This window comes from Pan troglodytes, chromosome 11 (assembly GCF_028858775.2).
Source record: "Pan troglodytes isolate AG18354 chromosome 11, NHGRI_mPanTro3-v2.0_pri, whole genome shotgun sequence".
Taxonomy (NCBI): Eukaryota; Metazoa; Chordata; class Mammalia; order Primates; family Hominidae; genus Pan; species Pan troglodytes.
In genome coordinates, this window is record NC_072409.2 from 8,678,325 (window position 1) to 8,703,557 (window position 25,233).

Below are 25,233 nucleotides of genomic sequence, written 5' to 3' on the forward strand. Positions count from 1 at the left end.
AGGATGAAGCAGCTCTGACGGGACCCAGTAGTGCAAGGCAGAGGGTGTCTCTGGAGGAAGCTTCCCTTCACTGTGGCAATTTCCTGAGGCTTGGTCTTGGCTTCTCGCAGCAAACAGGGTCTTCATCTGCCCAGCATCTGAACCCTAACCGCAGAGGGTTGAGAGACAGAGGAGGGGGCCCCCACAGGGCCTGTGGTTTGAGTGAGGAAAGCAATTGTGTAAAAGTGGAGAGCCTTTCCGCAGCCCAGGGCCAGTCCCTGCCTGAGTCATGCTAGAGAGAGAGGGAGGAGCAGGCAGGATCCTGGAGCTCCCTGGATTTCAAGCTGGCCGTGGCCTCCCGGGTGACGTCACTGCGGTCATTGCCTGATGAGCTCAGGCAGAGGCGCCTGGGGACGGGGTAAGTGGTGAGAGGGAGGGCCACGGCTGTCTTGGGTGAACCCCAGGCTCCAGTTGGAGACTCTGCTGTGGCAAGAGATCCACCCCACCCCCGGGCGCCATCTGGGGACACTCCGGTGTCCCATTCCAATGGCTGTTCTGCCAGGGCCTCACCCTGGCTCTTGGTCTTAGGACTGCTGTGTTTGCCTGCCTAGGTGTGCGGGTCAATCTGTGCAGAGCTGGGGAGCAAGTGATCACTGGGAGCAAAGACAGCTTTCAGCCAGGAGGGAGAAGCATTTCTTCCCTCTAGGATAATGGCCAATTCAGAGGCCCTAGACCATGCTGTCCCCAGAGCCTGGGTGCATTGCTGATGACGAGATCCCAGCCGGGGGTCAGGCCTCCCAGGACTGTCAAGCTGGGCTGCTTGAGTCCCTGGCTCCAGGGGTGGGGGTGGGGCTGAATGGCAAGGGAGACAGCTGGTCCATTCCAGGCTCCAACCTCAGAACCCTCTGGGAGTAAGATTACCCAGCCCTGTGCTCTGGGCTGAGCAATCAACTATAGTGCACACGCTCCTTTACTGTGGTTCCGAGATAGTTAATTGGAATCTGGATACTCTGGGTAAAGTCAGAACATCCAGCTGGGCCCAGCATGGGAGATCAGCTTGATGAGTCTCCCGCACCCTATTCTGGGCATCAGCAGAGTCAGTTCTCTGAAGAGTCTTTTTCATATATATCACATAGATAGAGAGATAGGCAGGTTGGTAGGTAGGTAGATAGGTCAATAGGTAGGTAGGTAGTTAGACATAGGTATCTATCTATCTATCTATCTATCTATCTATCTATCTATCTATCTATCTTACTGTAGTTTAGCACAGACATTGGTTAAGTCATGTCACTCCTCTGAACCTCAATTTTCTCATCTCTAAAATGGGGATATTAGGCCGGGCGAGGTAGCTCACGCCTGTAATCCCAGCACTTTGGGAGGCCAAGGCAGGTGGATCACCTGAGGTCAGGAGTTCAAAACCAGCCTGGCAAACATGGTGAAACCCTGTCTCTACTAAAAAATACTAAAAAATTAGCCAGGTGTGGTGGCACGCACCTGAAGTCCCGGCTACTCGGGAGGCTGAGGCAGGAGAATTGCTTGAGACTGGGAGGCAGAGGTTGCAGTGAGCCAAGATCACACCATTGCACTCCAGCCTGGGTGACAGAGCAAGACTCTGCCTCTAAAAAATATAAAATAAAATAAAATAAGATAGAGATAATAATAGACCCACCTCCTAGGATTGCTACATGAGGACAATGAACTGATCTACATAAAGCACCAAGCATAGTGTCTGGCAGGTAAAGTTGGCCAGTAATGTCATCAACATTGTTATATAATAATAATTATTGTCATTAATTTTATTGCCCAATTGGCGTCCCAGCCTGAGCTGAAGCTCTGTCTCTTGGCCACCCTGTCCAGGAGGTATGAGCCTGTTTTCTTGGGCCAGATCTTCTGCTTGGCTTGAAGCCAAAGTGTGACTTCCCAACCTCTGCATGCAGCCCCCTCCCCAGGGTGCTGGTTGGTCTCTCCTCTCAGCTGCTGCAGCAATGTGCTTCACAGTGACAACACACCCACAGCTCCAGTGGCAGTTGATGCGTCCTTGTGGCCAGAATCATGCCTGGCAGGACGCATGTGGCAAAGGGCTTGTCTGGGTCGGTGCTATGCTCTCTGTGCCAGGGAAAATCCAGCTCTTGGAGGGGGTGAGAGCAGGGAGGCCTTCGTGGTGGTGGAGTTAGGGGATGGGAGAGACAGGGAAGCAATGAGGGGCTTGCACAGAAAATATCATTTTACCCTAAGTACCCAGATGACAAGTGAGACCCAAAATGACCTTTGGCAGGGGCCGTGGCTTCTGGTGGACCCCAGCGTTTGACAGAGCAGGTGGCAGAGCCGCAGGACCCAGCTCTAGTGTGTGGCAGTTTGTTGGTTTCATTGCCGTTGCTGGGCCAGACGTGCACTGAAGACCCCAGGATAAAGGGGTTTGCTGTGAGGGTGCTGGGGCCCAAGACCTTGTGGGCACAGGACCCAGGTGAAGACCCCAGGGCCCGTGAAGAGCCGAAGTGGATTTCACTGTAGGGGCTTCTTGTCATCCCCAGGGGTACACATTCTTGTGGCCGCTCCTGCTGCTGGCAGCCGAGTCCTTGGCCACAAGCCCAGCCTCCTCTGGGGGGTGGGTCTCAGCCCAGGCCCACATCGGGCTGTTGATTTCATCGGCTGCTGGCTGGCCTCGCCATTGGCTGCCTGCAGCCAGGTGCTCACCCCTGCCCATCAGCTGTGGCCATGGTGGTGCCAGCAGGGAGAGGAGCATGTGACTTGCACGTGAGGAGTAGCCGAAGGCTTCTTCCCTAGGGGACATGTGTCTACCTCGGGGCGATGCGTCTACCTGTGGATGGGGAGGGACCCCTTATTGGGGCCCAGGCAGGTCCGCATTCTGGGCCTTGTCCAGTACACCCTCTGGTTTCCAACCAGCCAACCAGGCTCCTGGGGGACCCACCAACCCTCCCCTTTCTTCTCCGTGCTTCTCTCCTCACCTGGTAGACACACATGTCTTCATTTTGGTTCTTATGTTGAGAGACAAACCCATCCTTCCCTCACTTTCTTCCTTCCTCCCTCCCTCCCTTCCTTCTCTCTCCCCTTCCTTCCTTCCTTTCCTTCTTTCTTTGTTTCTTTGTTTCTTTCTTTCTTTCCTTCCTTCTTTCTTTCTTTTTTCTTCCTTTCTTTCTCTCTGTCTCTCTTTCTCTCTTTCTTTTCTTTCTTTCTTGCACCTAGGTTGGAGTGCAGTGGCATGATCATGGCTCACTGCAGCCTCGACCTCCCAGCCTCAAGCGATCCTCCCACCTCAGCCTCCTAAGTAGCTAGGACCACAGACATACACCACTACGCCTGGCTATTTTTTTTTTTTTTTAACTTTTTGTAGAGACAAGATCTCCCTGTATTGCCCAGGCTGGTCTCAGACTCCTAAGGCTCAAGTGATCCTCCTGCCTCGATCTCCCAAAGTGCTGAGATTACAGGCATGAGCCACTGCACCCAGCCTGAGACAATGCTTTCTCTACCAGTCTCTACCCCATTGCACTAATAGTCAGTGGAAGGCTGCAGACCTTCACACGTGAGTCCCTGGCCCTGGGCCTCAGGCAGGGTTTGCTGGGTGTGTGTTTACCCAATAGTTGTGGGAAAGTGGGTGCTGACCTCACCGGGTGCGGACCTCACCGGGTGCGGAGGACAGGGTGTTAAGCGGCTCCCACAAAACACTCCCTCCTCCTCGGGCTATGTTGGCAGAAGCACATCTAACCCTGGCGACCCAGGGTCATAAGGGGGATGAGTTAACTTCCTTGTGTGTCCTAAGCGGCTGCTGTGTATTTGTTGACTGTCTCAGAGTAAATGTGGTTGGTGTACTCACTTCCTACCCCTTTTAGCTGGTGGGACTGGTTAAAAGCTTGTCCTCTGCATAAAAGTTTTGCCTCTGGGATTAGCCTGGCCTGGTTGAGTCTCAGTTGTTGAAATAACAACAGCAATACCAATAGCAGTGATAGCTTACATGTAACACCAGGTATGATTTCCTACCTGGACTATCTCAGTAATCCTAGGAGGAAGGTCTATTATCATGCCCATTTTAGAGAAGGAAGAAGTGAGGCTCAGTATGGTGCTCAGCTAGGAAGCAGTAGAGCCTGGTGGTAACCAGGCAGGGGCTCAGAGCTTCTCTCCTTCCTGCTCCTCAGCTGATGGGCCATCGTGGGCAGGTTACTTGGCCTCTCCAGGACTCGGTTTCCCCTTGGCTGCAAATGGGTCAAGAAAGTTTAATGTGGCTGGGTGCGGTGGCTCACACCTGTAATCCCAGCACTTTGGGAGGCCGAGGTGGGTGGATCATGAGATCAAGAGATCGAGACCATCCTGGCCAACATGGTGAAACCCTGTCTCTACTAAAAATACAAAAATTAGCCAAGTGTGGTGGCGCACGCCTGTAGTCCCAGCTGCTTAGGAGGCTGAGGGAAGAGAATCACTTGAACCTGGGAGGCGGAGGTTGCAGTGAGCCAACATCATACCACTGCACTCCAGCATGGTGACAGAGCCAGACTCTGTCTAAAAAAAAAAAAAAGGTTTAATGTGGCAGGGTACGCTGATTCACGCCTGTAATTCCTGCACTTTGGGAGGCCAAGGTGGGTGGATCACTTGAGGTGAGAGTTCGAGACTAGCTTGGCCAGCATAGTGAAACGCTGTCTCTCCTAAAAATACAAAAAATTAGCCGGGCGTGGTGGCAGGCACCTGTAATCCCAGCTACTCCGGAGACTGAGGCAGGAGAATCGCTTGAACCCAGGAGGCGGAGGTTTCAGTGAGCTGAGATCACACCACTGTAATCCAGCCTGGGTGACAGAGCAAGACTCCATCTCAGAAAAAAAAAAAAAGAAAAAAGAAAGCTTAATGCATGAAGTGGTTACAGAAAATAAGCACTTTTCAAACAGTGAAACTCAGCCCCTAGTTTGGGATTATTATCTTGGATGGAAAGGGGAGTTTTTTTTGTTTTTGTTTTTGTTTCTTTTTTAACATTTCCCATTTCGCAGATGGAGGGAAGAGTGATTTTTGCTGCTCTTTCTGCATTAAGTTAGAGTTTGTGATTTTAAGACCAGCTTGCTCAAAATCAGCCCGCAACTTGGGCACCTCCCTCAAAGGCAGCTTCATCTTTGTATTGTTTGTTTTGTTTTTGAGATGGGCTCTTGCCATGTTGCCCAGGCTGGAGTGCAGTGGCTATTCACAGGCATGATCATAGCTCACTGCAGCCTCGAGCTTCTGGGTTGGAGCAATCCTCCTGCTTCAGCCTCCCGAGTAGCTGGGACTATAGGCCTGTGCCACCATGGCCGGCTAACTTTTTGTTTCTTTGTAGAGATGGGGTCTCGAACTCCTGGTCTCAAACAGTCTTTCTGCCTTGGCCTCCCAAAGTGCTGGGATTACAGGTGTGAGCCACTACTGCACCTGGCCCTAGAATACTTTATTATATAGTAAAAAGTAAATAACTCTCACCCATCCCTTTTTATAGAACTGTGCTGCCCAATATGGCAGCTACAAGCCAGGTGTGATCACCGAGGGCCCAAAATGTGGTGAGTCCAAATTGAGTCCAACTGACACGTGCAGTGAGTGTAAAATCAACACTGGGCCTTGAGACCTAATATGGAAAAAAAAGTAAAATATCTCACTAATAATTTGTCAGTATTGGCAAGGCGTGGTGTCTCACGCCTATAATCCCAGCACTTTGGGAGGCCGAGGCGGGCGGATTGCCTGAGCTCAGGAGTTTGAGACCAGCCTGGGCAACATGGTGAAACCCCATCTCTACTAAAATACAAAAAATTAGCCAGGCATGGCAGTGAGTGCCTGTAGTTTCAGCTACTCAGGAGGCTGAGGCAGGAGAATCGCTTGAACCCAGGAGGCAGAAGTTGCAGTGAGCCAAGATCGCGCCACTGCACTCCAGTCTGCGTGATGGGAACGAGACTCCATCTCAAAAGAAAAAAAAGCCGGGCACGGTGGCTCACGCCTGTAATCCCAGCACTTTGGGAGGCCGAGGTGGGCAGATCACCTAAGGTCAGGAGTTCGAGACCAGCCTGACCAACATGGAGAAACCCTGTCTCTACTAAAAATACAAAAATTAGCCTGGCGTGATGGCACATGCCTGTAATCCCAGCTACTCAGGAGGCTGAGGCAGGAGAATTGCTTGAACCCAGGAGGCGGAGGTTGCGGTGAGCCGAGATCAGGCCAGTGCACTCCAGCCTGGGTAAGAAGAGCGAAACTCCGCCTCAAAAAAAAAGTCATGGCCCCTCCATGAATCCTCACACTTGAGACAGTTTATAGACCCAGGACCTCTTGAATGAAGAAGAGGCCAGGTGCCCTTGGCGAAGGACTTTGGTATGCTACTAAAAATTTATACCCCCAATCTTTCTCCCAACCTTCCCCCAAAGAGACCTTTACCAGGGTAACTGCGCTGGGAAAGGAAATAATCAGATATCCTAGGGACTACTGGACACTGGCTCTGAACTGATACTGACACCAGGAGACCTCACCTGTCACTGTGGCCCTCTAGTCAGAGCAGGGGCTTATGAAGGTCACGTGACCCACGAGTTTTCACTCAGGTCCTTCTCACAGTGTGTCCAGTGGGTCCCTGAGCCCATCCTGCGGCTATTTTCCCAGCTCCAGGTGCATAATTGGAACAGACATATGAGCAGCTGACAGAATCCCACATTGATTTCCTGATGGTGGGAAAAGTCGAGCAGAAGCCATTAGAACTGCCTCTACCTAGGAAATCAAAAGCAGCACTTTGTTCCTGGATGGATTGCAGAGATGAGTGCCACCATTAAGGACTGGAAAGATGCAGGGTTGAAGATTCTCCCCACATCCCCTTTCAACCCTCCTATTTGTCCTGTGCAGAAAACAGATGGATCTTGGAGAATGACAGTGGATTATGATACATTTAACCAGGTGGTAACTCCAATTGTAGCTGCTGTACCAGCCCGACCTGATGACATTATTCTGATTGGAACTCGTGAGCAAGAAGTATTGGTAGCAATAAGTAATCTAGGTCGGGCATGGTGGCTCACGCCTATAATCCCAGTACTTTGGGAGGCCGAGGCCTGAGGTCAGGAATTTGAGACCAGCCTGGCCAACATGGTGAAACCCTGTCTCTACTAAAAGTACAAAAATTAGCAGGGCATAGTGGCTTGTGCCTGTAGTCCCAGCTACTTGGGAGGCTGAGGCAGGAGAATCTCTTGAACCCGGGAGGTGGAGGTTGTAGTGAGCCGAGATCACGCCATTGCACTCCAGCCTGGTGACAGAGCGAGACTCTGTCTCAAAAAAAAAAAACCCAACAAACAAAAACAAAACAAAACAAATTAGCCGGGCGTGGTGGCGGGCTCCTGTAGTCCCAGCTACTCAGGAGGCTGGGGCAGGAGAATTGCTTGAACCTGGGAGGCGGAGGTTGAAGTGAGCCGAGATTGCATCGCTGCACTCCTGCTTGGATGACAGAGTGAGACTCCTTCTCCAAAAAAAAAAAAAAAAAAAAGTAATCTAGACTTGTTGGTAAAGACATTTGCATGTCAAGGTTAGAAATAAATATGAGTAAAATTCAGAGTTCTTTATCAGTGAAATTTCTGGGAGTCCAGTGGTGTGGGGCCTGTCCAGATGTCTCTTTTAAGGTGAAAGATAAATTGTTGCACTACGCCTCTCCTGCAAGCAAAAAAGAGGCACAGTGCCCAGTGTGGAGGCAACATATGCCTTATCTGGGTGTGTTAGTTACTCCAGCCCATTTACCGAGTGACCTAAAAAGCTACTAGTTTTGGGTAAGGTTCAGAACAGGGCCTTAGTGGAGACTGAACACCTAACCGTGGACAACCAAATTACCATGTGACTTGAGCTTCTCATCATGAACTGGGTGCGATTTGACCGCCAAGCCATAAAGTTGGGTGTGCACAGCAGCACCCCATCATCACCTAGAAGTGGTAGATACATGGCCAGGCCAGAGCAGGCCCTGAAGGCAGAAGTAAGTGACATGAAGTGGCCCAAATGCTGAAGGTCCCCACTCCTGCCACCCTGCCTTCTCTCTTCAAGCACCCATGGCTCACAGGGAGTTCCCTGCTATCAGGTGACCGAGGAAGAGGAGACTCAGGCCTGGTTTATGGATGGTTCTGCAGGATATGTGGGCATCCTCTGAAGGTGGCCAACTGCAGCACTACAGCTCCCCTCTGGGACACCCCTGAGGGACAGTGGGGAAGGGTCATCCTCCCAGCGGGCAGAAACTTAAGCAGTGTACCTAGTTGTGCACTTTTCTTTTTTCTTTTTTTGAGACGGAGTTTCACTCTGTTGCCCAGGCTGGAGTGCAGTGGCACGATTTCAGCTCACTGCAACCTCTATCTCCCGGGTTCAAGCGATTCTCCTGCCTCAACCTCCCAAGTAGCTAGGATACGGGTATGAGCCACCATCCCTGGCTAATTTTTTGTATTTTTAGTAGAAATGAGGTTTCACCATGTTGGTCAGGCTGGTCTTGAAGTCTGGACCTCAGGTGATCCACCCACCTCAGCCTCCCAAAGTGCTGGGATTACAGGTGTGAGCCACCGCACACAGCCATCTTTTCTTTATTCTTGCTTTTTTTTTTTTTCTTTTGTTCTGTCACCCCAGCTGGAGTGCAGTGGCACGATCTCGGCTCACTGCAACCTCAGCCTCCCAGGTTCCTGAGCCTCAGCTTCCCAAGTAGCTGGGACTATAGGCGTGTACCATCACACCCGGCTAATTTTTGTATTTTTTGGTAGAGATGGGGTTTCACCATGTTGCCTGGGCAGGTCTTGAACTCCTGATCTCAGATTATCTGCTAGCCTCAGCCTCTCAAAGTGTTGGGATTATAGGCGTGAGCCACCGCTCCCAGCCACGCGCTGTGTATGTTCTTAACCAGCGGCCCATATATGGTGCTGTTTCTCTGAAAGCCAGGGTTCATGGGTCTGGAATCAAAAGGTGAAAATGGGAGTGGCACCACTCACTATTACTCTGAGTGGCCTACTGGAAAAATGTGTGCTTCTTGTTCTTGTGACTTTATTCTCTGTTGGCCTAAAGATCTTAGTTCCAGAGGGAGGAGTGTTTCCAGCGGGAGACACAACAATTCCTTTGAGCTGGAAGTTAAGATGCCACCCGGCCACTTTGGGCTCCTCATGCCTCTGGGTCAACAGGGAAAGAAGGGAGCTATGGTGTGGGCTGGGGTGACTGATCCAGATCACCAAGGGGACATTGGGCTGCTGCTCCACAATGGAGGTAGGGAAGAGTGTGGAATGCAGGAGACCCCTTAGGCCATGTCTTTTTTTTTTTTTTTTTTTGAGACGAGTGTGGCTCTGTCGCCCAGGCTGGAGTGCAGTGGTGCGATCTCGGCTCACTGCAAGCTCCACCTCCCGGGTTCACGCCATTCTCCTGCCTCAGCCTCCCGAGTAGCTGGGACTACAGGAGCCCGCCACCACGCCCGGCTAATATTTTGTAGTTTTAGTAGGGATAGGGTTTCACCGTGCTAGCCAGGATGGTCTCGATCTCCTGACCTCATGATCCGCCCACCTTGGCCTCCCAAAGTGTTGAGATTACAGGCGTGAGCCACAGCGCCCGGCCTCCTTAGGCCATCTCTTAGTATCACCATGGCCTGTGGAAAATAACAATAACCCAATCTAGATCAGACTATGAATGGCCCAGACCCTTCAGGAATGAAGGTTTGGGTGTCACTCCACCCAGATAAAGAATCACGACTGGCTGGGTATGGTGGTGCACACCTGTAATCCCAGCAATTTGGGAGGCTGAGGCGGGAGCATCACATGAGGTCAGGAGTTTGAGACCAGCCTGGCCAACATGGAGAGACCCCACCTCTACCAAAAATACAGAAACTGCGTGCCTGTGGTCCCAGCTACTTGGGAGACTGAGGTGGGAGGATCGCTTGAGCCCGGGAGGTCGAGGCTGCATTGAGCCAAAATCGTACCACTGCACTCCAGCCTGGGTGACAAAAAAAAAAAAAAAAACATGACCAGCTGAGGTGCTTGCTGAAGGCAAAGGTTGTACAGAACCAGTAGTGGAAGAAGGTGGTTATAAATACCAGCTATAACCATGTGGTCAGCCACAGAAACAGAGACTGTGATTGTCATCAGTTTTTCCTCTTTATTTTTCTCTGCATGTGTGTCTGTGAGTGTGTGTATATATATATATATATCTTTGTTTCCTTTCCTCTCTTACTCTCTTATCATGTAACATAAGATGTATTGATTTTATATCATAGTATTTAAGCTATGGGATATCAAGGAGAAGCGTAAACATCACTCTCCTCTTCTTACATCCTCTTCCGGGGAAGGGATGAGTGTGTTTCTGGTGTATGCAGGAGAGTTGCATCGTGTTAGGTGGAATTATGACTTCGCTTTGTCTTTACTTGGAGATTAAGTACGGTTTAGGAAATGTCTACAGGGTACCTAGTTGACAAGGGGTGGACTTGTGATGGTTAGTCTTTTGGGTCAGTTTCATTGGCCAAAGGTGCCCAGATTACACATTGTCTCTGGGTATGTCTGTGAGGCTGTGATTGGCATTTGAATCCACAGACACAATACAGTGCCCTCCCCAGTGGCAGTGGGCATCGTCTAATCTGTTATGGGCTTGAATAAAACAAAAGGCAGGTTGGGCACAGTGGCTCACGCCTGTAACCCCAGCACTTTGGGAAGCTGAGGCAGGTGGATCACTTGAGGTCAGAAGTTCAAGACCAGCCTGGCCAACATGGTGAAACCCCGCCTCTACTAAAAATACAAAAATTTGGCTGGGTGCAGTGGCTCACGTCTGTAATCCCAGCACTTTGGGAGGCTGAGAAGGGCAGAGAGCCTAAGCTCAGGAGTTCGAGACCATCCTGGGCAACATGGTAAAACCGTGTCTCTACTAAAATACAAAAAATTAACCAGATGTGACGGCGCACGCTTGTAGTGCCAGCTACTCAGGAGGCTGAGGCGCAAGAATTGCTTGAGCCGGGGAGGCAGAGCTTTCAGTGAGCAGAGATCGCGCCACTGTACTCCAGCTTGGGCTGCAGAGTGAAACTCCGTCTCAAAAAAGATAAATTAAAAAATAAATAAATACAATAAATAAATAAAATACAAAAATTAGCCAGGCGTGGTGAAATGCGCCTGTAATCCCAGCTACTCAGGAGGCTGAGGCAGAAGAATCACTTGATCCTGGGAGGTGGAGGTTGCAGTGAGCTGAGATTGCACCAGGGCACTCCAGCCTGGGAGATAGAGTGAGATTCTGTCTCAAAATAATAATAATAATAATAAGGCAGAGGAAGGAGGAATTTGCACCTTTTTCCTTGCCTGCCTGCTTGAGCTGAGACATCTCTCATCTTCTGCCCTTGCACTGAAATTTATACCATTGGCTTCCTGGTTCTCAGGCCTCTGGACTCTGAACTGCCCCACCAGCTCTCCTGGGTCTCCAGCGGGTGGACAGCAGTTAATGGTACTTCTCAGCTGCCGTAATCACATGAGTCAATTATATGGCATAGTAAATCTATCTATCTATCATCTATCTATCTATCTATCTATCTATCTATCTATCTACCTATCTATCTATCTATCTGTCTATCTATCTATCTATCTATCTGCATTTCCTTGAGACAGGGTCTCACTCTGTCACCCGGGAGGAGGCTGGAGTGCAGCAGTGCAATCACTGCTCACTGCAGCCTCAACCTTCTGGGCTCAAGTGATCCTCCCATCTCAGCTTCCTGAGTAGCTGGGAACACAGGTGTGAGCCACCACGCCTGGCTAATTTTTAAAAATTTGATTTTAGAAATGAGGTCTCATTATGTTGCCCAGGCTGGTCTTGAACTCCCAGCCTTTAGCAATCCTCCTCCCTCAACCTCCCAAAGTGCTGGGATTACAGGTGTGAGCTGCCATGCCTGGCTCCTACTTTTATATAAAAGGATATATTTATGGTCATGTGCCTCATGATGACATTTTGGTTAACAACTGACTGCATACGTGATGGTGATCCCATAGATTATAATGGACCTGAAGAATTCCTATCACCTAGTGATGTCTTAGCCATTGTACCACTCTAAGGTTTATTAAAGAAAAAAAAAAAAGACTTGGCATATGGCTCACACTTATAGTCCCAGCACTTTGGGAGGCTAAGGCAAGAGGATCACTTGAGCCCAGGAATTGAGGCTGCAGTGTGCCACGATCCCAGCACTGTACTCCAGCCTGCGTGACAGTGTTGTCTCAAAAAAAAAAAGATAACTGTAAAACAGCCTCAGATAGGTCCTTCAGGAAGGATTCCAGAAGAAACGTTGTCATCATAGGAGATGACAGCTCCATGCCTGTTATTGCCCCTGAAGACCTTCCAGTGGGACAAGATGTGGAGGTGGAAGACAGTGATATTGATGATCCTGCCCCTGCGTAGGCCTAGGCTAACGTGTGTGTTTGTGTCTTCATTTTTAAGAAAAAAGTATAAAAATTAAAAAACAGGCCAGGCCCGGTGACTCACGCCTGTAATCCCAGCACTTTGGGAGGCCGAGGCAGGCGGATCACGAGGTCAGAAGTTCGAGACCAGCCTGGCCAACATGGTGAAACCTGTCTCTACTAAAAATACAAAAATTAGCTGGGCATGGTGGCGCATACCTGCAGTCCCAGATACTTGGGAGGCTGAGGCAGGAGAATCACTTGAACCCATGAGGCAGAGCTTGCAGAGAGCCGTGATCACGCCATTGCACTCCAGCCTGGTGAGAGAGTGAGACTCTGTCTCAAAAAAAAAAAAAAAAAAAAAAATTGCGTCCAGGCCTGGTGGCTCACGCCTGTAATCCCAACACTTTGGGAGATCGAGGCAGGCAGATCACTTGAGGCCAGGAGTTCGAGACCAGCCTGGCCAACATGACGAAACCCCATCTCTACTAAAAATACAAAAATTAGCTGGGTGTGGTGCGGGCGCCTGTAATCCCAGCTACTTGGGAGGCTGAGGCATGAGAATTGCTTGAACTTGGGAGGCGGAGGCTGCAGTGAGCTGAGATTTCACTACTGCACTCCAGCCTGGGTGACAGAGCCAGATTTTGTCTCAGAAAAGAAAAAAAAAATTGCTTGTTGCTTGGCTGAGAGGAAGCACAGAAGGATGCTAGCTGCTGTTTACTGCTCATGTTATTATTCATAATAACATGTTGGTATTTGCTATATCATGAGAGGCCCTACCAAGCTGATTGTGTCTTCAGCTATCTCTGATGTTATGTTTGTGTGGGTTTTGATTAGGACGTGTCTTCCTTACTCGCCCTTTGTCGAGTTGTCCTGAGCTTGGAATCTGGGCCGGCTTCCTGCAGTCACACAGGGCCCTGCACGAAGAAGGAACCCCCAGGCTTGCTTTAATTTTTTCTGTCCCTGTCTTGAAATTCTCTTTTTTTTTTTTTTTTTTGAGACGGAGTCTCTCTCTGTCGCCCAGGCTGGAGTGCAGTGGCACGATCTTGGCTCACTGCAAGCTCCGCCTCCCGGGTTCACGCCATTCTCCTGCCTCAGCCTCCCGAGTAGCTGGAACTACGGGTCCCCGCTATCACGCCCGGCTAATTTTTTGTATTTTTTTTTTTTAGTAGAGACGGGGTTTCACCGTGTTAGCCAGGATGGTCTCGACCTCCTGACCTCGTGATCCGCCCGCCTCTGCCTCCCAAAGTGCTGGGATTACAGGCGTGAGCCTTAACAATTTTTGAACAAGGGGCTTTGCATTTTCATTTTGTACTGGACTTTACAAATGATGTGGCCAGACCTGCTTGGAGTCACAATTCTTCCTGTGCTAATAGCAGTGAGGGGGGTCCCAGCAAAGGATGGAGGCTCCCGGCAGTCTGAGCTGAGTCAGCAGCACATGGGATAAGGCCCCTCTAAGAGGGACCTTTACAAACTGCAACGAAGCAGTGGTTACAGGGGCTGGAAAACCTGACATCCAAGGATGAGCTCACGGGGCAGTGGTTGTTTCGCCTGGAAGACAAGATTTTGGGTGAACTGGGTGGTGTCCTCCAATTTCTGAAGGGCAGTGGAGAGGAAAAGGGAGAGAGGGAGTGTGTGTGTGTGTACGTGTGTGTGTTCTCTGTGGCCCTAAAAGGCAGATCCAGCTCACTATAAGGAAAGAATCTTGAAGAATTTTGAACAAGGAAAGTTGTGCAAGAAGGGAACAGCTGGCCTGAACTCAAACCTCAGCTCTCTCAGCTCTGCCTGGGGGTCAAGAGCATGGGCTCTGGCTGGAGCCAGCTACATCTCTGTCCAGATCTGTTATTCTTAGGTAAGGTCATTCACTGGCTTGATCCTTTATCTCCCTCTGTAACATGTGCCTGATAATGCTCCACAGTACAGGGTGATGATGCTGGTATAAAATATAAAGCACCTAAAGAGTGTCTGGCCATTAGGAGGTGCCTAACAAATGACACCGTTGTTTGCTGTTTTTTGTTTTTTTTTTTGACAGAGTTTCACTCTTATTACCCAGGCTGGAGTGCTATGACGAAATCTCGGCTCACTGCAACCTCCGCCTCCCAGGTTCAAGCGATTCTTCCGCCTCAGACTCCCAAGTGGCTGGGATTATAGGCACACGCCACCATGCCCAGCTAATTTTTGTATTTTTAGTAGAGATGGGGGTTTCGCCATGTTAGCCAGGCTGGCCTTGAACTCCTGACCTCAGGCGATCCGCCTGCCTCGGCCTCCCAAAGTGCTGGGGTTACAGGCGTGAGCCACCACGCCCAGCCGTTTGCTGTTATTACTGTTACTATAATGAGTTCCTCGTGCCTGGGAAGGTTGCAGTTGAGATGGAACTCAGGAAGTTGCAGAGATGACCCTTGTATCAGAAGTAAAATAAGATGCACACATTTCCTCCTTGACAATTGCAGCATCTGGCATATTTGGATGATTAGTAAAAACCAGTCCGTCAGGCGTGATGACTCACGCCTGTAATCCCAGCACTTTGGGAGGCCAAGGCGGGCGGATCACTTGAGGTCAGGAGTTCAAGACCAGCCTGGCCAACATGGTGAAACCCCGTCTCTACTAAAAATACAAAAAAACAACTAGCCAGGCATGGTGGTGCACACCTGTAATCCCAGCTACTCGGGAGGCTGAGGCAGGAGAATTACTTGAACCTGAGCCAAGATCATGCCACTGCACTCCAGCCTGCAGCCTGGGCAACAGAGCAAGACTCAAACAACAACAACAAAAAAAAACAACAACAACAAAAAAAACAAGTCATAAAGTGCTGTCCCGGTGACAAAGGCCCTCAGGGAAAGGGGTGGTGCTTCTTGTGGAATGGAGGTTGTTTTGGGGCTTGGAGGCTACTGGGAAAGTGGGAGTGGTTTGAAAACTCCAGCCAACTTCCTGGTAGCTAATCACTGGCTGAATCCAATCTGAGGAATGCGGAGCTCCCCATAGGGCTCCTAGGAAATGGGTCCCTGATGTGTCTGAGAGCTGCACACAGGAATTGCCCATCTCCTCTGCAGCCCGTGGGAAGCAGCATGTGTGGGCCGTGTGCGTGTGAGCTTGAGACTGTATGTGCCTAGTTAATGCATGGGCAGCCAGGCATGGGAGGGTCTCGGCTCCCTCTGACTCCAGAGCCTCTGCTTTGAGCCACACTCAGGGTGACAGCAGCTTCCCTGGAAATGGCAGTGGTTTGTGCTGAGACAAACATTTCTCCTCTTCCTTCTCCCCCATCCGCCTCTCCTGTGAGCGGGGTCCAGTCCCGGAGCTTCAGCCAGGAAATGCTCCTTGTGTGTCCACAGCCCTGCACATCAGCAGTGGGATGAGAGGCCCAGAGTCCAAGGAGCAGCAGATGGGTTCCATCAGGGGCTGCTGGACTGTGGTCAGAACTCAGGCAGTCACAAGTGTGTTTGTCTCTCCAGAGACAGAAGGAGAGGGCGGCATCACAGTCAGCTCCAGGAATTCCCCTGCATTTAACGCACACGTTCAGGCCGTCTGTCTTTCCACAAATATTTACCAAGCACAGCTCTGGGCGCACACCACGCTAGGCACTGTAAATTCAGCCATAAACAAGACAGAAGCTCAGTTTCAGTTTTCTCTTACCATAAAGCTAACCATCTTCAAGTGTGCAATTCCATGTCATTGGTACAGTCACAATATTTTGCAACCATCTTTACCATCCATTTCCAGAACATTTTCATCATCCCAGAAGAAAACTTTATACGCATGAAGCAGTCACTCCCATTTCCCCACCCCGCCTACCCGCTGGCAACCACAAATCTGCTTTCTCTCTCTATAGATTTGCCCATTCTGGACATTTTATATGCGTGGAATCATCATAAAACATGTGACTACGCACCTGTAGTCCCAGTTACTCCAGAGGCTGAGGCAGAAGAACCGCTTGAACCCAGGAGGTGGAGGTTGCAGTGAGCCGAGATGGCGCCACTGCACTCTAGCCTGGGCAACTCTCCGTCTCAAAAAAAAAAAAAAAAAAACCAAAAAAAAAAAAAAAAGTGACCTTTTATGTCTGGCTTCTCTCCCTTCTCATCATGTTTTCCAGGTTCATCCACGTCACAGCATGGGTCAGGATTTCATTTCTTTTTATGGCTGAGTAATATTCCATTGCGTGGATACCCTGTCTTTGCTTTCTTTTCTTTTCTTTTTTTTTTGAGATGGCGTTTCATTCTTGTCACTCAGGCTGGAGTACAATGGTGTGATCTCGGCTCACTGTAACCTCCACCTCCTGGGTTCAAGTGATTCTCCTGCCTCAGCCTCCCGAGTAGCTGGAATTACAGGCACCCACCACCATGCCCGGCTAATTTTTTTGTATTTTTAGTAGAGATGGGGTTTCACCATGTTGGCCAGGCTGGTTTCGAACTCCTGACCTCGTGATCTGCTCGCCTCAACCTCCCAAAGTGCTGGGATTTCAGGCATGAGCCACTGCTTCTGGCCTGTTTATTTTTATTTATTTATTTATTTTGAGACAGGGTCTCGCTCTTTTACCCGGGCAGTGGCGGGATCACAGCATGGCTCACTGCAGCCTTGAACACCTGGGGTCAAGTGTAGCTGGGACTACAGGTGCGCACCATCATGGCCGGCTAATTTTTTTTTTTTTTTTTTTTTTTTGGTAGAGACAGGGTCTCACTGTGTTACCCAGGCTGGTCTCACACTTCTGCAGTCAAGGGACCCTCCCGCCCTGGCCTCCCAAAGTGTTGGAATGACAGGTGTGAGCCACCATGCCCGCCCTCCAGGCTTTTCTGACCACTGGAACTTTCTTATCACTGGAGCAGTCCCGCTTTTCCACATTTCTAAGAGGGGAAGAGCTCACTTTCAGTTTCCTGACTCAGGGAAGCATGAAGTTAGGGAATGGAGGGACCCTGAGATTGCACGTGGAAGGCTGAGTAGTAAAGTCAGCTGTCTCTTAAGAGCTTACCAGGTATCAGGGGCACGAGCTGACAGCCCCACAGCTAGAACAGGGCTGCCTGTGTGACAAGAACATCCTCCACTACCAAAGGCCAGCTGTGGGGTCAGGATAAGGACAACCACTAACCCAGGACTCGGGCTCCATATCTCTAAAACGGGCCTCCTAGACATACCTCCCTGAAATCTGATGACCTCTGTGATTAGCCCAGTGTCGAGTGAGAGGACAATGCCCAGTGACCCCGTGGCCATCACCCATCTGACTGCTGTCCTTAAGCAGGGTGGCATCATCCCTGAAAGCCCTCTTGGCTATCTCAGGAATGAGCTCCAGGGGCTGGGCTGGGCCTGGGAGCCAGGCAGGCAGCTCACAATGAGTGGTTCCCTAACAGGGAGCTTCTAGTCCTAACCACTCACACTTGTCAATAAATATCAGCTTCTATGTTCTTCACTCCTGGATGGGTGTTTGTGGTATCAACATGCAAACTAAATTTAAAATGCACGGTCTTTTCCAGTCCAAATGGAATGGTTCAAAGGAGGGTGTGTTGGGGTAATGCCTCAGTGGCCTTGTTCTGGTCCCAGCCTGCCCAGCACCTAGTCCCTCTCGGAGACCAGCCTGCTCAGCACCCAGTCCCTCTCGGAGACGCACAAGCCTCTCTCCTGGCTCTGTCCCCATCAGAAGACAGGCAGCCAGGCTCCCCCGGGGTGTTCCGGGAAGGCAGGAGTCAGGACCCAGGGCCAAGCTTCAGGATGCAGAGCCAAGCTCCTGGAAGAGAAGTGGAGGTTTTCACTTATGTCAGTGTAGACTCTTTTTTATAAGGGAGAGAAATCCAAAACAAATTAGCTTAGTTCAATTTAACAAATTGGGGTTGTGGCTATATATCAGGCACGATACTGGTGCCTGTAGTTCACTGGTGAACCAAGAGCCCTGCCCCAGGAGGACAGATGTTAGGCAGTAGGGATAATAAGTTAGATGGTGTGAGGCTGGGCATGGTGGCTCATGCCTGTAATCTCAGCACTTTGTGAGGCCAAGGCAGGCGGATCACCTGAGGTCAGGAGTTTAAGACAAGCCTGGCCAACATGGCAAAACCCCGTCTCTACTAAAAAATACAAAAAGTAGCTGGGCGTGGCCAGGCACGGTGGCTCACACCTGTAATCCCAGCATTTTGGGAGGCCAAGGTGGGAGGATCACCTGAGATCAGGAATTCAAGACCAGCCTGGCCAATATGGTGAAACTTTGTTTCTACTAAAAATACAAAAATTGGCTGGGCGTGGTGGCACATGCCTGTAATCCCAGCTACTTGGGAGGCTGAGGCAGGAGAATCGCTTAAACCTGGAAGGCGAAGATTGCAGTGAGCCGAGATCGGGCCACTGCACTCCAGCCTGGGTGACAGATCAAGACTCTGTCAAAGAAAGAAAGAAAGAAAGAAAGAGAGAGAGAGGAAGGAAGGAAGGGAGGGAGGGAAGGAAAAGAAAGAAGAAGGAAAGAAAGAAAGAGGGAAGGAAGGAAAGAAAGAAAGAGAAAGAAAGAAAGAAAGAAAGAAAGAAAGAAAGAAAATAAATAAATTAGGGCATGGTGGCGGGCACCTGTAATCCCAGCTACTCTGGAGGCTGAGGCAGGAGAATCTCTTGACCCCAGAGGCGGAAGTTGCAGTGAGCCGAGATGATCGCGCCCCTGTACTCCAGCCTGAGTGATAGAGCGAGACTCCGTCTCACACACACAAAAAAAGTTAGATGGTGTGTTATTGGGTGATATGCGCTATGGAAAGAAAAGTGGAGGCAGGGAAGTGGCCTCAGGAGTGGGAAGGGCAGGGCAGACTGCAGAACAGATAAGGTGGCCAGGGTGAGCCTTATGGAGAAGGTGAGAGTCAAACCACGATTTGAAGGAGATGAGATGTCAGCCTTGTGGAAACCTGGGGGAGAATTCTAGGCAGAGAGATCCATTATAGCAAGGGCCCAGAGACATGACTATGTCTGACAGATTCCAGCACGGAGGGCAGTGTGGCTGGGCTTAGTGAGTGAGGGGGCGGAAGAAAAGAGGAGTTCCGAGAGAAATGGGGAGCAGACAGGACAGGACCATGAGGTGTTGTCCAGACGTTGGCTATTTTTTATTTATTTATTTATTTATTTATTTAAGACGGCGGAGTCTCAACTTTGTTGCCAGGCTGGAGTGCAGTGGTACGATCTCAGCTCACTGCAACCTCCGCCTCCCAGGTTCAAGAGATTCTCCTGCCTCAGCCTCGGGAGTAGCTGGGATTACAGGCCGGTGCCACCACACCCAGCTAATTTTTTGTATTTTTAGTAGAGAGGGAGTTTCACCATGTTAGCTAGGATGGTCTCAATCTCTTGACCTCATGATCCTCCTGCCTCAGCCTCCCAAAGTGCTGGGATTACAGGAGTGAGCCACGGCGCCCGGCCCAGACGGCTTTACTCTGAGTGAGATTGGGAGCCACTGCGGTCTTTGCTGAAAAGGAAGGAAGTGATTTGACTTTTTTTTTTTTTAAGCAAAAATGAAAAATCCTAGATTTCTAGGCTCGGCTGAGTCAGAGGCAGGTGGATCACATGAGGTCAGGAGTTCGACACCAGCCTGGCCAACATGGTGAAACCCTGTCTCTACTAAAGATACAAAAACTAGCTGGGCGTGGTGGCACATGCCTGTAATCCCAGCTACTCTGGAGGCTGAGGCAGGAGACTCGCTTGAACCCTGGAGGCGGAGGTTGCAGTGAGCCGAGATCACGCCACTGCACTCCAACCTGGGCAACAAGAGCGAAACTCTGTCTTAAAAACAAACAAACAAACAAAAATCACTGTGCATTTATTTCCCCATCACTGGCTACAGAAAGCCTAGCAATACTCCCAAAGGTCAGGAACCAGCAGCAGAGGTGGGGCCACTTCCTCCTCTCTAAGCCTCCTCTGATGTTAGGGACAATCAGCCAGCGTGAAGAGCTTGGTTTCTGCTCCTCAGGAAATGCCAGGGAGGGCGCTGGTCTAAGCCACGGGATGGTTTTCAACAGGGCAGAGCCTCTGCTCAGGGTTTCGAATGGGGATAGGAAGAACTTTCACTTTCATGGGTCGAAAAAATATAGTAAAGTAAAAAGGTTTGAAGATACATCTCAGTAACTTTTTTCTCTTTTTGAGACAGAGTCTTGCTCTGTCACCCGGGCTGGAGTACAGTGGTGCAGTCCTGGCTCACTGCAACCTCCGCCTCCCAGGTTCAAGTGATTTTCCTGCATCAGCCTCCTGAGTAGCTGGAATTACAGGCACACGCCACCACGCCCAGCTGATTTTTGTATTTTTAGTAGAGACGGGGTTTCACTGTGTTGGCAAGGCTGTTCTTGAACTCCTGACCTCAAGTGATCCCCCTGCCTTGGCCTTGCAAAGTGCTGGGATTACAGGCATGAGCCACAAGGCCCAGCCCATCTCAGTGACTTTTGACATATGCATTCACCTGGGTAATCACCACCCAGGACAAGATGTAAAATATTTCCAGGGGCTTCTGTTGTCCTCATTGTTGTGGGCACACTGCTGTAGTTCCCGTGGGCCTCAGGACCAGGCCACAGTGAGTGTCCCCCAGCCCCCAACACTGTGCACACACCATCTCCTGTCCCCCACCCTCTGCAAGGCAGGGGACACCAAGCCCATCTTACAGGCAAAGAAATGGAAGCTCAGAGAGAAGTGACACCACCATCACCGTCACCCCCAACAGCCACAACAGCAGCTTCCATTGGCCGAGGGCAGCTTCAGGGAAATTCTTGGCCAAAGATCAGAGATTTTGTCCTCCTTGGCAGGCCCTGGCTTAGCAGGTTCATTTCAGTAGACAGTGACGAAAAGATTCCTATCTTGAGATCACGTCCATCAGTTATACGAATTCCCCTACACAGTCTCTCCCTTATTTTCGGCTCAGGGTAGCAGGAGGTGATCGTCTGCTCTTTGCCCCAAGCTGGGTTTCCCAGCCTCTGCTTTCTATCTTGTTATTTCAGAAGACCAGTCAGGGAAGAGCCACTCTCCCTAGTCCAAGGAGGACAACCAAAGGGCCCCTCCTGGGCTGTGTCTGGTCCACGATTCTGGGGGTGGTACAGCCACCAGACCCCAACCTCATAGCTGAGCTTTTTGACAAGGAAGGTAGCTATCTGCAGGGGTTCCCACGGGCTGGGGGCGAGAGAGGCAGGGATTCTCTCTTCTCCGACAGAAATATCAGCCAGAAGCGAGCTTGCACTGCTCCTCCAACAGACAACCAGAGATAAAACGTGTCTCAGGGCATCTTGTACTTTCCATGTTCCGTCCCTGATGGTATGGTGACCTATCATTTATCTTGTGGGGCCGGGACAGCCTGGCCTGGCAGTTCCCCACGGGAGTCAGTTTATCAAGCACATCTTTTGTTCGGATAAAGGACTGCTTGGCACACAGCAAATGGGCAAGGCACCACCCCCACCTTGCTCACACCCACCTCGCCCAGCAACAAGGGCAGGGATTTCTATGAGTCTCCCTCCTGACAACCCTACTAGGTAGGGATCATTATTCCCTTTGAGCAGGAGGAAACGGAAGCTCAGAGGCTGATACTGAACGGAGCGCCTACTTGTTCCAGGGGCTTAATAATTATTTAGCTCCCACAACTGTGCTGGGGAGTGACTTAGGGTCAGCTGCATTTTACAGCTGAGGAAACTGGTTCAGAGGAGGAACCTGCCTGCCTAAGGCCACACAGCTACAGCTGAGGGCTGGCTTTGGGATTCGAGGCTGGCTAAATCTAGCTCTGGCCAATCTTCCCTTTGATCTCTGCTGCTTTGGGGCATAGGTTGGACTGACACAGCTGTCTCTCTGGGCAGGTGCTGTCCCAAAGCACCTGGTCAAGCCCAAGAGTGAAGTAGGCATGGGAGACTGGTTTCTCCCTTTCCCCTTTGCCCCACTTCCCCAGGGCACCTCTCAGCAAAGCCAAACGTGTTGGCAAAAATAAATGAGCAAGAACCGTGTACAAGATCCCTGCCCTTGGCCAGGTGCGGTGGCTCATGCCTGTAATCCCAGCACTTTGGGAGGCCGAGGTGGGTGGATCACAAGGTCAAGAGATTGACACCATCCTGGCCAACATGGTGAAACCCCGTCTCTACTAAAACTACAAAAATTATCTGGGCGTGGTGGTGGGCACCTGTAGTCCTAGCTACTTGGGAGGCGGAGGCAGGAGAATTGCTTGAACCTGGAGGTGGAGGTTGCAGTGAGCAGAGATCATGCCATTGCACTCCAGCCTGGGTGACAGAGCAGGAGTCTGTCTCACAAGAAAAAAAAAAAAAAAGATCCCTGCCCTTGTGGAGGTCCTGCCAGAACCCAGGGAAGGGGGCAGGATGCAGCAAGGTGAGGATTTTTTCTTGAGACAGAGTCTCGGTCTGTCGCCCAGGCTGGAGTACAGTGGTGCAATCTTGGCTCACTGCACCTCCACTTCCCAGGTTGAAGCGATTCTCCTGCCTCAGCCTCCCAAGTAGCTGGGATTACAGGTGTCTGCATCATGTCTGGCTAATTTTTGTATTTTTAGTAGAGAGGGGGTTTCACCATGTTGGCCAGGCTGGTCTCAAACTTCTGACCTCAGATAATCCGCCCCTTCGGCCTCCCAAAGTGCTGGGATTACATGTGTAAGCCACCTGGCCAAGGTGAGGATTTTGAGGTGAGGGATTCGAAGAATCTTAGGAAATAAACATTGATGCTTTCTTTCTTTCTTGAGACGGAGTCTTGCTCTGTCACCCAGGCTAGAGTGCAGTGGTGAGAACATGGCTCACCGCAGCCTCAGCCTCCTGGGTTCAGGTGATCCTCCCACTTCAGCCTCCTGAGTAGCTGGGACTACAGGTGAGCACCACCATGCCCAGCTAATTTAAAAATAATTTTGTAGAGACGGAGTCTCCCTATGTTGCCCAGGCTGGTCTTGAACTTCTGACTCCAGGTAATCTGCCCCCCTTGGCCTCCCAAGGTGCTGGAATTACAGGTGTGAGCCACCGCGCCCGGCCTGGTGATGCTTTCTACTGAAGAGTCAGTTGATAGGTCTTTCGGGGAGATCTTGTGATGAAGAATCAAAGCATTTGACTGGGGAAAGAGTTCCAGGATAGTCAAGTGATGCTCAGGAAGTCAGTGGAGCCACGTGCTGGTTCCCCATCCCTGCTATAGCAAATTACTACAGACTTAGTGGCTTAAAACAACACAGCTTCATTCTCTGACAGTTCTGGTGGATGAAGGCTGAAGTGGGTCTCACAGGGCTAAAATCAAGGTGTCGGGAGGGCTGCGTCTGTCTGAACGCAGAGAGTTTGTTTCGTCCTCTTTTCCAGTTTCTAGAGGCCCCTGGTATTCCTTGGGCCATGATCTCTCCTTCATCTTCAAGGCCAGCAGGTTAGCGTCTCTCCTGTCTGACCCCTATTCCGTCCTTTCATCTCCTCTCTTAATTCTGCCTCTGTTTTTATATCTTTTCTCTAATTTTACTGCCTCCCTCTTGGAAGGGCCCCTCTGATTACTCTGGGCTCACCCAGATAAACTAGGATAATTTCTCCCATCTCAAATCCTTACTAAATCCCATGTGAAAAGTCCCTTTTGCCACATAGTCACAGTCACGGGTTCTAGGGATTGGGACATGGATGTCTTCAGGGGTGGAGGGCGTCCTTCAGCCTGCCACAGATGGCAAAGTCATGCCGTTGTGGCTGCAGCTCCATTGTCCAGGCTGAGCGTGGGGGCGCACGGCGTGGTTCTCATGCCCACCACCTACCCTGACCCTGCGGAGGTGGGCAGGAGGCAGCGATAATCACCACGTGCAGAGGTCCTGCCAGGTGCCCAGCCTTATCATTCCCTAGAAGGCAGGCACCACCACATGCTCCCACACTATAGATAAGGAAACAGCTTTGAAACAGATTTGAAAGTGTTTGAGGATTTGCCTGGAAGGAGGGCTCCAGAGCCAGGGACTGGGTCCGGGACACCCGGAGACTCTCTGCTTCTTGGAGCTCCGGCGACTGCTTGTCTTTCTCTTCACAGGAGGAGGGGGCCCTGCTGCCGCTGCCGTGGGGCGGGGCGTGGGCGGTGCTGGCTGCAGGAAGGCTCTCCCCTCCCACTTTGTGCTTTCCCTGCAGGCTGCTCCTCTGTCGAGCTGATCACACCCACAGTTGAGCTGCGCTGGCCAGAGATGCCTGCCCACAGCCTGGTGATGAGCAGCCCGGCCCTCCCGGCCTTCCTGCTCTGCAGCACGCTGCTGGTCATCAAGATGTACGTGGTGGCCATCATCACGGGCCAAGTGAGGCTGCGGAAGAAGGTACGTGCTTCCCTGGGGGTCCCTGGCCTGGGTCATACTTGCTTCTCTCCACGTCCTGTCAGGAAAGCCCCGGGATAGGGAAACGTGGCCAAGGTGTGTGCAGGGCTGGGAGGCGGGCACCTCTTGCAGCCCTGCCGGGGGGCTTCCTGCCAGTCCCACGTGTCAGCAAGGCCTGCACCTTCTCCTCTCTGGCTTAAGAGCACTTACTCGCTTGCCGTGCCACCGGGCTGAGTTCTTGGCATGGAGAGAGCCAGCGAGTGTCTGTGAGAGAAGCAGGTTCTGGAGGGTGGAGTGTGGGAGCGTGACAGCACAAAGCCTCTGTCTAACCTGGTGGCTTCCCGGCACGGGAGGTCTGATAGCTGGGTGGAGTGGGAACCGGCGAAACAGGAGTCCGAGAAACGTTTAAGTGGAAATTCCCAACTCCTGGCAAATGTCACTAACAAGCCCACTGTAGCCTCCAAAGGCCAGCTCCCAGCCGGGCACCGTCGGGGTGCTCAGCGAGGAATTTCCCCACTAATCCGAGCCCCTGAACCAAAACAACATTAACGAGTCCCAGAGCTGGGCTGGGGCAAGTTCCAGTAGCGTCCGTCACACTGGTTGGCGAGTCTGCAAAGTCATAGGCTGAGCTTGTCGGCTGTCCTGGCGGCAGAATGCAGAAAGACCCCAGGCACCTGTTACTTCCTC

General features: G+C 51.0%; 1 protein-coding gene across 1 annotated transcript in view; it reads left to right on the forward strand.

Annotated features, from left to right (window-relative positions):
- Positions 1-312: 312 nt before the first annotated feature.
- PTGES (prostaglandin E synthase) overlaps positions 313-25,233 on the forward strand; it is a 38,779-nt gene continuing 13,858 nt past the window's right edge. Inside the window, exons 1-2 of the mRNA XM_009457489.5 lie at positions 313-397; positions 24,371-24,549. Of these exons, the coding sequence (XP_009455764.2) occupies positions 367-397; positions 24,371-24,549 (210 nt within the window). The 5' untranslated portion in view covers positions 313-366. The remainder of the gene's footprint in view (positions 398-24,370; positions 24,550-25,233) is intronic.